The sequence below is a fragment of the Lactuca sativa genome, chromosome 3, assembly GCF_002870075.4.
Source record: "Lactuca sativa cultivar Salinas chromosome 3, Lsat_Salinas_v11, whole genome shotgun sequence".
Lineage (NCBI taxonomy): Eukaryota > Viridiplantae > Streptophyta > Magnoliopsida > Asterales > Asteraceae > Lactuca > Lactuca sativa.
The window spans coordinates 99,619,082-99,632,970 of record NC_056625.2 but is presented as its reverse complement, the minus strand read 5'-3'; the positions used below and the strand labels follow the sequence as shown (position 1 = coordinate 99,632,970).

Below are 13,889 nucleotides of genomic sequence, written 5' to 3'. Positions count from 1 at the left end.
CACCCGTTGTCCCTCACAGTCGATCATGGCGCCAAAACGGCTAAGCCAATCCATCCCTACAATCACGCATACATCCCCCATGGGGATAGGAATCAAATATATCGGGAAGGACACCCCGAAAATCTCCAACTTGCATCCCCGGTAGACCGAAGAAGCGGAAACCCCATGCTCGTTGGCGATTAAAAACACTCAAGATCATCTATCGGCACACTGAACCCTCTAGAGAAGGTCTGAGATACAAACGACCGACTCGACCCCGAGTCAAATAATGTCAAAGTGGGCAAAGAGTTTACTAAAAACGTACCTAATCACAGGTACGATCAATAAGCATAACACAAATGCAATAACTGAGACAGAGAATAGAAATGTACCAGCAACCACATTTGGTGTTGACTTGGCCTCCTTGGCTGTGAGCTGGAAGTTGCGACCCTGAGCCATCGGAGGCTCCACCTTAACTGGCCTCCCATCTCCAATCCTCGCGGTAACTGGCGTGGAACCCTGCGTCGGCTTGGCAACAAGTTGTGGACAGTTGGTCTTTACATGACCAACTTGATGACAATGGTAACAAATCCTCATATCTGCGGGAGGGGTGGACTGACGACAGTACCTGGCATAGTGCCCCTCCTTGCCATATTTGTGGCACCCACCTCCTGCTCTACAAACTCCCGAATGAACCCTGCCACACTTTCCACAAGTGCGGCTTTGCTGACCCCCAGACCGTGTATCAGCAGTCTTAGACCGCTTGGGCGCCGGCTAAGACTGTACCGGTGCCTGACGCTGCTCCTTCAGTTGCAGCTCTATCTCCAACTCACGCCACCTTGCGGATTCCTGAAGGTCCAGGAGGGTATCACATCGCTGTGTAGACACGAATTGTCGAATATCAGTCTTGAGCATACTCAGATAATGCATCATCTGAGACTGCTCTGAAGCAAACTCTGGGCAAAACATAGCCCTCTTCGTGAACATGCGGGCAATCTCCATCACAAACTCCCCATCCTGTCTCAAGGTCAGAAACTCCTACGCAAGCCGCTCCTGCTCGACGCATGGAACATAGCGGGTGCAAAACATATCTCTGAACTGCTCCCAAGTAACAGCAGCCCACTAATCATCAGTATACAACCCAGTCGTCAGCCTCCACCAGTCCTTCACCCCAAGCCTCAGCAAGTTCAGGGCACACCTGACCTTCTAGTCAGCAGGACATGAACACGTGAAGAAACAGCCCTCCACGTCAGATAACCACCTCATAGCTCTAATCGCATCCTGTGTACCATCAAACGTTGGGGGCTACGTATTATCGAAGTCCCGGTACTGTAAAGCCCTACCGACTCCTCCTCCAATCCCTTCCACAGTTACAGCCGAAGTGGCTGCAGCGGAAGATGTCTCTGTTAGAGCGGCATATCGCTCGTCAAAATACTCAACCATCGCGATCTTAATCGACCCAAACATCTCTGGTAGCTGCGCTCGGAATGCAACAGCAATCTCGTCATGCATGATCTCCTGGATTCTGGCATCCAACTCCTCGGTCCCTATTTGAACCACGGGCTCAGGTGCTACCGGCACCTCCAACCCTCCGTCTCCTGACCCTGATCCTGATCTGGATCCCGAAGCAACACGTCTCGTCACCACCATACTGCAAACACACTCAATATATCAGATAAATCATATAATGACAGAAGACCAATACCCTCAATCCCTAGGGGTTGTGACTTCCTTGCTACACGTATTGGTTCTGTGCTTTCAGTAGTATGTGCCCCTACTACCTTCCACACCTACCCATATTTGTCTCAAGTATCGCCACAACGCCCTAATACTATACTCAACATATTATGCGCTCAACCCTCACCAACAAGGGACATCGCCTAACTAACAACTGGTCTTGCAGTTCCATACCACTCCCACATCCATGAAACTTCCATCATCCCTTGCAGCACTTGTGTACACTAGCTGCACATAGCGTTGGACCCGATAGACTTTCGAATATCTGATCCTACACTAAGGTCGAATTAGACATTCTCAGGCTATAATATCTTGACTACACATAGTCGTGGTGCATACACTAAACATCTACAGTTATGATGTCAATTCCATAAACAAGAACCCTAGGCTAATAGGCATCATATAATCAGGCAATTCTATCATGCGATTCCTGAAGATCCCTAGCCTAGCACTAGCATGCTGTTCTAACATATCAGAATATCAAATAACTGTATGGTATTTTGGGGCTTGCTTACAGACTTCGGCTGATCGTACCCCAAGCATCCTCTATCCTTATTTTGAAAACCATTTTAAAATTTTACTTTCCGAAAATCTCCTTGATTTGAGACTGGATTCACACAAGTTTTCCTCCAATTCACTCAAACCAAGGCTCTGATACCAACTTGTAACATCCATAATTTTACGCCAAATTTAAACTTTTTCAATCATAAATAAAACCAAATAACATTATGTAACACCGAAATTTTCAAAACAAAATTTTCAATTAAAATAGTTTATCTCTTTAACACTTTTCATAAAAATCTCCTTTTTATTTTAATTACAATACATAACTCTTTTGTTCAATCAATTAATAAACCATGATCCTCAAAACAAACGCTTCCTCTGGTGTGAACAATCGAGCCGGTGTCGTCCCGTGATCCTGAGAAAACCTGAAACATATAACACAAAACACTGTAAGCATGAAGCTTAGTGAGTTCCCAAAATACCACTCTAACACATATTAGCCACTCAAGGCTATAACTATGTTGACCTTATGGTCAGTGTGTCTCAGTGGGACCCTCCAGTCCCAATTCCCTGTAGACCTTCCGGTCCTAACTCTATGGACCCAAAGGTCCTAGCTCTGATAACTCTGAATCATGCATATCACATATCACAATAAATCTCATAAAATAAATAGCATACAAATACACTGGCACATAACTCTAAACCTAACTCTATAGACCCTCTGGTCCTAGCTCTATGGACCTTCTGGTCCTAACTCTGATATATACACACAGCATAAGTTACATACACATAATGCAGTGCCACACATCGCATAGATAGCATACAATAACTCTGTCACATAACTCTGTTACCACTCTAGGTAAAGTATAGTGAGAAGACTCACCTCGGGTATCTCGGATGATCTCGCACACGAATCTACTGATCTAGCCCCCGCCTAATCACATACAAAATATCCTCAATAAGTAATGGCTCCTAAAGGCTAGATTAAACCCCCTTCTATGATCCCTCAGAAGGGTAAAAGACCATTTTACCCCTCCTTGACTCAAAAGTCCAACTGTTGACCGAAACCCTAAAAGTCAACAAAATTCAATGGTCACAGTTTACCCTACTCGCCGAGTGCACTAAGGTGACTCGGCGAGTACACGCCTGTCCTCTTCGCCCCTGGTCCTCTCTTGATTCACTGAGTCAACCCTATACTCCACGGGTCGTCACAGATCGCGAGTCGAGGGGCAACCCGACTCAACTCGTCGAGTCCTCTCATGGACTCGGCGAGTACATGCCATGCTCACACTCAAACGACCTTCTGAGGTCAGATTTGTTCCTCTAATCCATAGATTTAGCCTTTCCAACCACTATAATCACGTAAAGTCTCAATCTTGATGCATATGCAACATCCATATGACCATATATGATGATTTAGCCCCAAATACCTTAACCCAAGGTCATGACCTCCATTGTTCTTCATAAAGCTTGATGAGTAAGGCTCTATGGACCTCTATGGATCCAGATCCAAAGCCTCATCACCAGAAGGGACTAATTGGACATCAAATCAACTTAGACAAGGGCACAAGAAACCCTAAATCCATATATTCTTCATAAAACGGAAGAAGAGCCGAAGTAATACCTCAAATGCAATGATCTTAGCTTCAAATCCTCAGAATAGCAACCTCCTTTGCTATCCCTTGGCTAGGACCTCCTTCTTCTTGCTAAACAACACCACAAAGGTCAAGAATGTCTTCCTGTCTCTCTCAAAACGCTCCAGCACTCTAGGGTTTCTCTCTATGGACTGGTAGCCTCAAATGACGGCCATAAGGGTCTTTGAATTGGGCGCACACTCGAGAACTTAGGGTTTCATTAAACAACATGGACTCACTGAGTCCACATATGGACTCGCCGAGTCCTTCATTAATCGGCCACTCACATCGCGATCCAACTCGGCGAGTCGGGGCTCCTACTCGCTGAGTCTATCACTAAATTTCAATATAAATGAAATATATAATATACCTGGGAATCCAGATGTTACAATTCTCCCCCACTAGAATCAGACTTCGCCCTCGAAGTCTCACTCCGCAAACAACTCTGGATGCTGCGCGCTCACGCATCTCTCGCTCCGGTTCCCAAGTCAACTCGGACCCTCTCCGATGTTGCCACTAGACCTGCACCATGGGCACTTCCTTGTTCCTCAGAACTTTGATCTTTCGATCCATGATCGCAACCGGTCTCTCAACATAGTTCAGGCTCGCATCCACCTGAATATCTTCCAAGGCACCACCGCCAACTCGTCGGCTATACACTCTCTCACTGAGACACATGGAAGGAATCGTGAATTTGGCTCAACTCTGCAGGTAGCTCCAATCGATATGCTACCCCACCCATCCTCGCGATTACCCTAAAAGGACCAATATACCGGGGCCCTAGCTTGCCTCTTTTCCTGAAGCGGATCACTCCACTCCGAGGAGATACCTTCAGGAGCACAAAATCTCCGACCTGAAACTCGAGCTCGGATCGTCGCCTATCCGTATAACTCTTCTGGCGACTCTGAGCGATCAACAACTGTATGACCTGTCGTATCTGCTCTGTCGACTGAAGCACTATCTCTGTGCTACCCATCACACGTTGCCCTACTTCTCCCCAGCAAATGGGAGTCCGACACCTCCTCCCATACAACAGCTCAAAGGGTGGCATACCAATGTTCGAATGATGGCTATTGATATAGGAAACTCGACCAAGGGTAAATACGTGTCCCAACTCCCTCCGAAATCTAATACACATGCCCGAAGCATGTCCTCGAGTGTCTGAATCGTCCGCTCGTGCTGCCCGTTTGTCTGTAGGTGGTATGCGGTACTAAAATGCAGCCTCGTACCCAAATCCTCATGAAATTTCTTCCAGAATCTGAAAGAAACACACATCTCGATCTGATACGATCGAGATCGGCACTCCATGCCGATACCACCTCCCTCACTTACAACTCTGCCAACCTCTCAGCGGAAGAGCTCTCACTGACTTCCTCTTAGCATCAACTATCTCGGCCCCATGACACACGAGTCACAAAATTCTCAAATGAAACCTACAATCCAACCGAAAATCGACTTAGCCCTGACAGGGACGGAGACGCCAGTCTCACCCCTGGTTCAACCACCAAGCTCCAAAAACTTGATACTAAGGCTACTCAAGCCTAAAACTCTTATGCAACATACACTGTTCGGAGAACACTCCATAATCACACTCACTAGCCGTCTAGTGAGTACTATGGCCCCCTGCAACATCTCGACAGCCTCTGACTAGTGAGTACTACGGCTCCCCGTAGCACCATAACCCAAAAGTCAACCCCTGATCAAGGTCAAAGTCCTCAGTTAAGGTCAACAGTCCATGTTGACCTCAACTCGCCGAGTACACCCAAACTACTCGCCGAGTCCCCTGAAGCACAATCCAACTCACACGAATCATCGAGGTGACTCACCGAGTTCCTTCGAATCCCGATCAAACCTTAAGGCCACCCATCGAGTTCCTTCCTTGCAACTTGACGGAGATACCCGCAAACATGTTCTTGGTTAAAACTCATCCGACTCGCCGAGTTGTTCTTCAACTCGCCGAGTCTTATGGCAATCTTCATCGGACTCGTCGAGTTGTTCATCCAACTCGTTGAGTTCATGGCCATCTTCATGCGACTCTCCGAGTCGACCTTACGACTCTCCGAGTCCATTCAGTCCTTTTTTCATACAGATCCATTTTGAGCCATGCAGCAGCTCCAAATCACAGATCCAAGCTTCTAGGGCATGCTTATTATGTAAACTTGCAAACTTTACGTGCATGCATGGCTTTAAAGGCTCAAAATGGTAAATCTAAGCTATTGAAGGGCCTTTATGCACAAAGGGGACCTCAATCACAACTAAAGCTGCAACTTTATGCTTCTAGAATCCAAAGAGAGTCCATATCTGAAGTTACAACTTCAGATCTAGTCCATAGCTCATCATACCAACTTGATATTCCATGAAAACCCTAAAACTCACCCAATAAAGGAGATCTATAGAGAGAAAGACGGATTGGGTACCTTTTGAAGTTGATATCTGAGATTAGTGTTGATTCCCACACTCAAATTGCTTCAATCTCCTTCCCTCCATGTCTTCTCCCTCCAAGAACTCTCTTTCAAGCTTCAAACACACACACAAGGCACACACACACAAATAAGGCTCTCAAGGGTTCTTTGGAATTATAAGGAGGTCCAAGGGAGGCTAAGGTCCCTTTAAATAGGGGTGCAAACCCCGGGAATTAGGATTTCAATTGCCAGCTCCTACTCGTCGAGTAGGTCACTTAACCCATGATCCTTCTCACTGCTACTCGACGAGTAGGTAAACCAACTCGTCGAGTAGGGCCTAATCCAAAAACTCATATTAACAATACCTGAGAATCGGGGCGTTACAGCAAGAGTCACACGTACATCTAACATCCTATCATAACAAAACCATGGGCCGACATTGATTCCTTCGACCCGCTAGTCACAGTAAGGAAACTCGCCTCTCATTCTGAACAATAGTTGAATAGGTCCCGACTCCGAATATCAACTCTACCCATCACCTATTCATCAAATAGCGACCAATCCTCAGATACAACTCAAAATACCTAAAATATCCCTTAGGTCAAACTTGGTCAAAGTCAAAAGTAAAATTCAACATTCCATGTTGACTCCAACACGTTGTGGTTCCCCTTGGCCATACCGTGTTCTTCTAGCATCCAATCAGTCGGGAAAATCTCAGCCAACACGTCGTTTTGACTTAGAACCACATCGTGGTTACCTAAGTTCCAACAACTTATTACATTAAGCAGTTCTCTTCGATTCCAAGAGCCCTAAAGCTCATATCTAGTCCAAAATATGCACTAGAAGGATAAAGTTTCCAACTTTATCCTTTGGGACTACCCAAAAGGGTCTAAAACCCAACCCATAAAGCTTAATAATGAAAGGGCTTAACCAATAAGCACTTAATCCTTAAAGTTCGAAGTCTATCCTTTCTAGAAGTGATTCAAACACAAAAAGCGTTCTAAAGGTTGGTGCTTTATAAGCATACATACCCAAAGCATGTATTGAACCCATATTATTGACCTAATCCCTATGCATGACATCAAAACCTGATTATAATCCAGATCCAAGACATTACTAGATCACCATGACCTGGAGATTCATAAAGTTGCAAACTTTATGAAGTCTAACCATCCCAACGATCAAAAACAAGAAGCTAATGGGAAAAAAATTCAATATCTAACAATTTGGAATGATAAAAATCGAGCCTTGGACACTTATGAAGGTCCAAAAGAGTGCCAAGGTGAAGAATGGGGACTTGCTTGCTTGATCTTTGCTTTCCTCCTCCTTCTTCCTTTTTTAGCTTCAAAAAGACCCAAACTAGCTCAAAATGGTGGAAGGTGATTAGGGTTTGCAAGGAACGAATTGGGAGAATGGAGGTTGATGTGAGGGAGGCTATGAGGGGTTAAGGATCTTTAAATAGGGCTTAGCCCCTTAAACTTTAGGGTTTTCTCCATCATCCGCCACCATGTCGTGGTACAACACCACCACGTTGTGGTGGTCTATAAAAATTCACGGCCCAAAAGCTTATCGCCATGCCGTGGTGGGGCTTCAGTATGTCGTGGCCAACAAGAATTCATACATAAATGGAAATAAATTCATACCTGGAATCGAATGTTAAAATTCTCTCTCACTTGAATCAGACTTCATCCTCGAAGTCCGCCACTCCAAGTAACTCCAGATAGTGCTCCCTCATCTCATCTTCCGGCTCCCAAGTCCATTTTGAACCCTTCTGATGCTGCCACTGAACTTTTACCAACTCAACAACCTTGTTCCTCAAGGTTTTCGTCTTCCGATCAAGAATCTCCACCGGTCTCTCAATATAATTTAGGCGGTCATCCACCTAAATATCCTCTAATAGTATCACTACGGAATCATCCACTAAGCACTTCCGCAGCTGAGAGACATGGAACGTGCTACGAATCTGACTGAGCTCATCTGGAAGATCCAAGCGAAATGCAACTTGGCCCAACCGAGCTAAAACCCTGTAAGGAACAATATAACGGGGGCCCAGCTTGCCCCTATTCCTGAATCGGATGACACCTTTCCAAGGTGACACCTTCAGGAGAACCATATTCCCCACCTGGAACTCTAAATCTGACTGGTTCCTGTATGCATAACTCTTCTGTCGACTCTAAGTTGTCTAGAGCCTACTCCAAACTTGCTGAATCAGCTCAGTGGTCTTGAGTAGCACCTCGGTACTCCCCATAACCCACTGACCGACCTCGCCCCAACAAATCGGGGTCCTGCATTTCCTCCTGTAGAGCATCTCAAAAGGAGGTTGATCAATGCTGGCGTGGGTAACATCTCGGGAATTATGAGATTCATATTGCATGCATACGCTTGAACCAATTAAGTATGGAGGATTTTATAGCCTAAAATCCTTAATTACTAGCTTGTGTTGGAGGCAAGGCTTGAACGTGGGGCGTTCATATCGTGAACGCTCAGCGTTCAGAGCATGGAGTTGGACGCGAATGCCAAAACGAACACGGGGCGTTCCAAGGAGGAATGCAGCACGTTCGTTGTCTGCACTCAAAACCCCTATTGTGCACTATTTTAACAACTTAAGACCCAAGGCTCTTCATTCTTTCAGCCTCCTTTGTACCTTATGCCTTATTTCGAAACCCTTACTTTAATTATGAGTGTGTAAGCTTGGAAGACCATCCTTGATTGTATTTTTGGTGTTCTTGAAGAAGAGTGATCACCTTGGATTCTCATTGATCTAGGAAGTGGTGAGTTTTTATACAAACAATCCTATGTGTGCATGCAACCCTAATTTGGATCTATGTTTTCACTATTAGACGTACAACAAATGAACACAAAAGAAAACCCTAGCATGCATCTAACATTTCGAAATACACAAAAAAAAAGATTAGAATACATACCTTTGTTGCTATGTAGTAATAACAACTAAATCTTGAAGTTCCTTTTCTCTTGAGAACAAGTACCACAAATGTAGTACCTCTAATGGCTCACAAACACACAAGAGTCGTCGGAGCAACATATAGAGATTTCTCACCCAGAGTTGCAGTTGTCAGTCGCACGAGGTGAGTTTCCTTCCAGTAGGAACGGGTCTATGGCCACAATGCCGGACCGTTTAAGTTGTAGAGTATGCCGGGGTGAGCCCGATGTCGGGGTTAGCCCGATGCATTTTATATGTTCCAGACCTCGATCTGATGTCGTGGCGGTCCCGAGAAATAGTTTTGTATGCTTGATGTCTTTGTGATTCATGCATGTTTGTGTGTTATGTGTCACGTGTTCCGGGGTAAGCCTAATGTCGGGAGAAGCCTGATGTATGCTAGTTTATATGTTATGATTATGTGTTCCGGGCTTTGGTCCAATGTCGGGGAAATCCCGATGCAGATTATATGTTTATGATATATGTTATGTTATGTATGGGTCGGGGTAAGCCCGATGTCGGGGTGAGCCCGATACCCGATGCGGTCGGATGCCGAGGGTGAGCCTGATGTCGAGCAGGAGTTCGATGCCGGGTAAGCCGATGTCGGGATTCGTCCCGATGCAGTTGGGAGTAGTCCCAGAGTTATGTTATTTCTTATATGTGATTTGTATGGTATGTGGTAGTTTGGGGGAGCTCACTAAGTTTCGTGCTTACAGTTTCAGTTTTGGTTTCAGATACTTCAGCTAGCAAGGGAAAGGGCTTGGGATGATGACATGGCACACACCACAATTTTCTTAGTCTGGGAGTTTACTCTGATATGTTATGAGATTGTGATATGATGACAGATTTTATGAGATTTTCAGATACATGTTTTATGATTTTATACTATGGCGATGATATTTATTTTGTTAAATGATTTTGAAAACGAAATTTTTGGCTAGTATTTTTGGGATGTTTCAATAACACAAAAATCAAGAAAAAAGATTATGGCCGATTGAAGGTCTTTACTTAATCAACTAAGTGATAGAAGATTTCAAGTGAACTTGGGTATATAGAGAACATCTTTTATTTTTGCATCTCCTGTTAAGGTGCATTCACCTTTTCCTTTGACATGTATGAATTATCCATTAGGAATGACAACAAGCGTTTCACTATCAGTTTAGACTATGTTATCAAGGATCTTGACGTTATGTTTAATATGTTTGATGGACCCCGAATCAATTACGTTTTACTTGTCATAAAAGAAGTAGGATTCATTTGTATTACCCTATGTGGTCTTCCAATGTTACATGTACAACCATTACATGCAAATCGTGGGATTTTTTTTTTTGGAAACGGCAAATATTATATATAAAAGTCACATGCTCAGCAAGTAGCTAAGAAACATGGACAAAGTACAAGTACAATAACATACAAATTTTAACAAAAAGTAAAAGGTGAGATACTCCAATCAACCCATCTACCATATGATTTCGAACTCTTATGTTTAAACCACGAAAAGGATTAGGAAATAATGTCATCTGCAATCATCGTGGGAGAGCTAATCACCCTATTGAACACCTTGTTATTCCTCACATTCCAGATATGCCACAACAAACAATAGAAGATTATTGTGATCATCAGCCTTTTCTTAGGGCAATTACCCCATGAAGCCCCAAAGTTGAGAAATTCATCCATGTTAAGAAATTGTCTCAATGGTAAATTACACCATTTGAAAATCCACTCACAAGTCTCATCAACCACTTTGCATTTTACTAACAAATGATCCATAGTTTCTTGCTCATCACCACATAGTACACATAAGTCAGAATGTATGGTAACACCTCTTCTCATAAGTTCCACAGTAACAGGTATCTTTCCTTGCAAAGCACGTCATACAAAGCATTTGACCTTGAGTGGGATGATCCTTGACCATTCAACGATCAGACCATTGTGAGGTATTCCAGTGGCATCGATACACCTCCTCATCATGTTGACCGTATACATACCATCCAAATTAAGGTTGAACTTCAATCCGAGGGAAACTGGAGTAAGTCTAATATTATTGAGTATCGAACAAATCTCCACAAATTCTGATAGCACAGCTTCACCACGGAGTGAGGATTTCCAACTCCATGTGAAACTCTCATTGGCAACTCTTTCAGTGACATAACATTTTTTAACAGATTCCAACTCGTACAGAAGTGGAAATTTGTTTTTAAAAATGTTCGATCCACACCAATGATCAAGCCAAAATAGGAATTGTGTATTTGTGCCTGGGACTGGAGAGAATAAGGAATGACAGTTGGTATTCACGTCATGAAGACTCTTGATTGCCTTGGAAATATTGCACCACACACCTCTAATCGATTGTTTTACCATATAGTTGAATGGTTTTCTGGACAAGTTATGAATGCTCATGATACATTCTTTCCATAGGCTCCTTGGCTCTATTTTGAGTCTCCAAAACCACTTTGTGAGAAGTGCCAGGTTTTGTGCCATTAAGGACCCAACGCCCAAACCTCCTTCTTTTTTATCCATTATTATCTTAGGCCATGACACCCAATGAATTTTTCTCGAGTCATCACCGCCCCACAAGAACTTTCGCCTTAATTTCTCAAGATCTTCAATCACACCGTGAGGTGCTCTAAATAGTGAGAAATAATATGTGGGGAGACTATTTAGTACCGACTTCACAAGTGTGAGACGCCCTGCAAATGACAGTGTTTTGGCCTTCCATAAAGATAATCTTGATTGGAATTTTTCTATTATTGGTCTCCAATTCTTTTTTTGGGACAAATTTGCCCCAACCGGAACACCTAAGTATGAGAAAGGGAACACTCCTTTCAAGCAACCAAGAATCTTTGCTTGCTCTTCAAGTTCATCTTCAGTCACTCTAATTCCAAATAATCTTGACTTATGGAAATTAACTTTCAATCCCGAGCTAATATGAAAGCATTTCAGAATGCGAGCCAGATTTTTTATACAACCTTTGTCCCATTTGCCAATGAAAATGGCATCATCCACATATAACAAGTGTGTGAGACATGGTCCGTTGTTAGGCAGTTGTATACCTTTAAACAGAGATTGTTGATAGGCACTCTTGACAGCTATACTTAAACCCTCCATGGCTATAATAAATAGAAAAGAGGACAGTGGATCACCTTGCCTCACACCTTTCGTAATAGAGAATTATTCGGTGGGTGTTCCATTAACCAAAATTGATACTTTAGAGGACGATAGACATCCATGAATCCATTTCCTCCAATTGTCGCTGAAGGCCATCTGTTGCATTAATGAGTCAAGAAAGCACCAATTGACAGAGTCAAAGGCTTTCTCAAAGTCCACTTTGAACAAGAAGATTTTCTCTTTTGATTACTTGGCCCAAGAACATACTTCATTGTTTACAAGTGGCCCATCCAGAATATACCTGCCTTTGATATAAGCAGATTGTACCTCATCAATTACAGTTCCAACCACCAATTTGAGACGCGAAGCCAACAACTTAGCGATAATTTTATATAAACAACCAATTAGATTAATTGGTCTGTAATCACCAAGGTGTAGGGGATCTTTTACTTTCGGAATGAGTGTTATAAATAAAGAGTTACATCCGTGTGCTAGGCTTCCATGGGATTCAAAATGTTTTACAAAACGAAAAACATCATATTTGATAAGGTCCCATTTACTCCTGAGTATCTTGAAGGTATAACCATCAGGTCCCGGAGCTTTTTCACCACCACAACTCCAGACAGCATGTTTTACCTCTTCAAGAGTGAAAGATGCATCAAGTAATCTAACATGCTCAGAAGATAGAGATTTGAATAGGTTGCTAATGAGCTTTGGACGATCAGGCCATTCTTCATGGAATTTGGAAGCAAATAAGTCGTGTACTTCTTTCTTAATTTCTATTGGATCTGAACACCACACACCATTAATATATATGCCATGTATTCTATTTTTCCGATTTTTGCTTTTAACTGAGCCATGGAAGAATGCGGTGTTTTCGTCTCCATCAGTTAGCCACTTAACCTTTGCCTTTTGCTGCATATCCAATTTTGCAAATTGTTCCAGTTCACTAATTTTTGTTTTACACTTCCTTCATTCTAGCAGTTCATCTTCTGTCAATACACGAAATTCAGCTATACTCTCTAATTCAGCAACCTTTGTCTTTGAGTTCAAGAGCAGTTTCAATTCATCATTTGAGTCAACTTGCCTCCATTTACGTATACAGTTTTTAACATGCTTGAGTCTAGCCTTAATGAACATATCTGGAGAGCCAAACCCCATGAAAGAATTCCAGGCATTTTCAAACTCCTCATTAAAACCATCACGAAGCATCCATGAATTGAAGAATCGAAAAGAAGGTGGTCCAAAGTCTTGATAGGAAGGTTTGAGAACAACCGGTGCATGATCAGGAAACGTTCCAGATTTTACTGGTTGTGGTTGTATATTTCACACTATTTTGTAGGCTCTTCTCCATGGCTGTTGTAAGTTATCCTTTCACCATGGCGTCACAACGCATCCATGCCATATAATCTGCATCCGCCTTCTCTAGTTTCTTTATGGACACATCGATAAAACCAACTTTGTTTTTGGCAAACAGGAAGTTCATCACCTCCTATGACCAGTCGATGTAATTGTTGTCAGTGAGAACATCATTAACCTGCATTTGTTTTGAGTAATCTGAGGGATGTATGTAGAGTGGGGAATTAG

The 13,889-nt window shown here is 43.2% G+C and overlaps 1 protein-coding gene across 1 annotated transcript; it reads right to left on the bottom strand.

The window, feature by feature from the left end:
- Positions 1–11,066: 11,066 nt before the first annotated feature.
- Positions 11,067–12,302, bottom strand: LOC111918865 (uncharacterized). Its single transcript, XM_023914483.1, has one exon. It carries the CDS (start codon positions 12,300–12,302, stop codon positions 11,067–11,069), a length of 1,236 nt encoding a protein of 411 aa, XP_023770251.1.
- Between the last annotated feature and the right edge of the window lie 1,587 nt (positions 12,303–13,889).

What these genes read in the sequence shown, in the direction of transcription:
- LOC111918865 (XM_023914483.1), bottom strand. Translation starts at nt 12,302, where the DNA reads ATGGAGGGTTTAAGTATAGCTGTCAAGAGTGCCTATCAACAATCTCTG.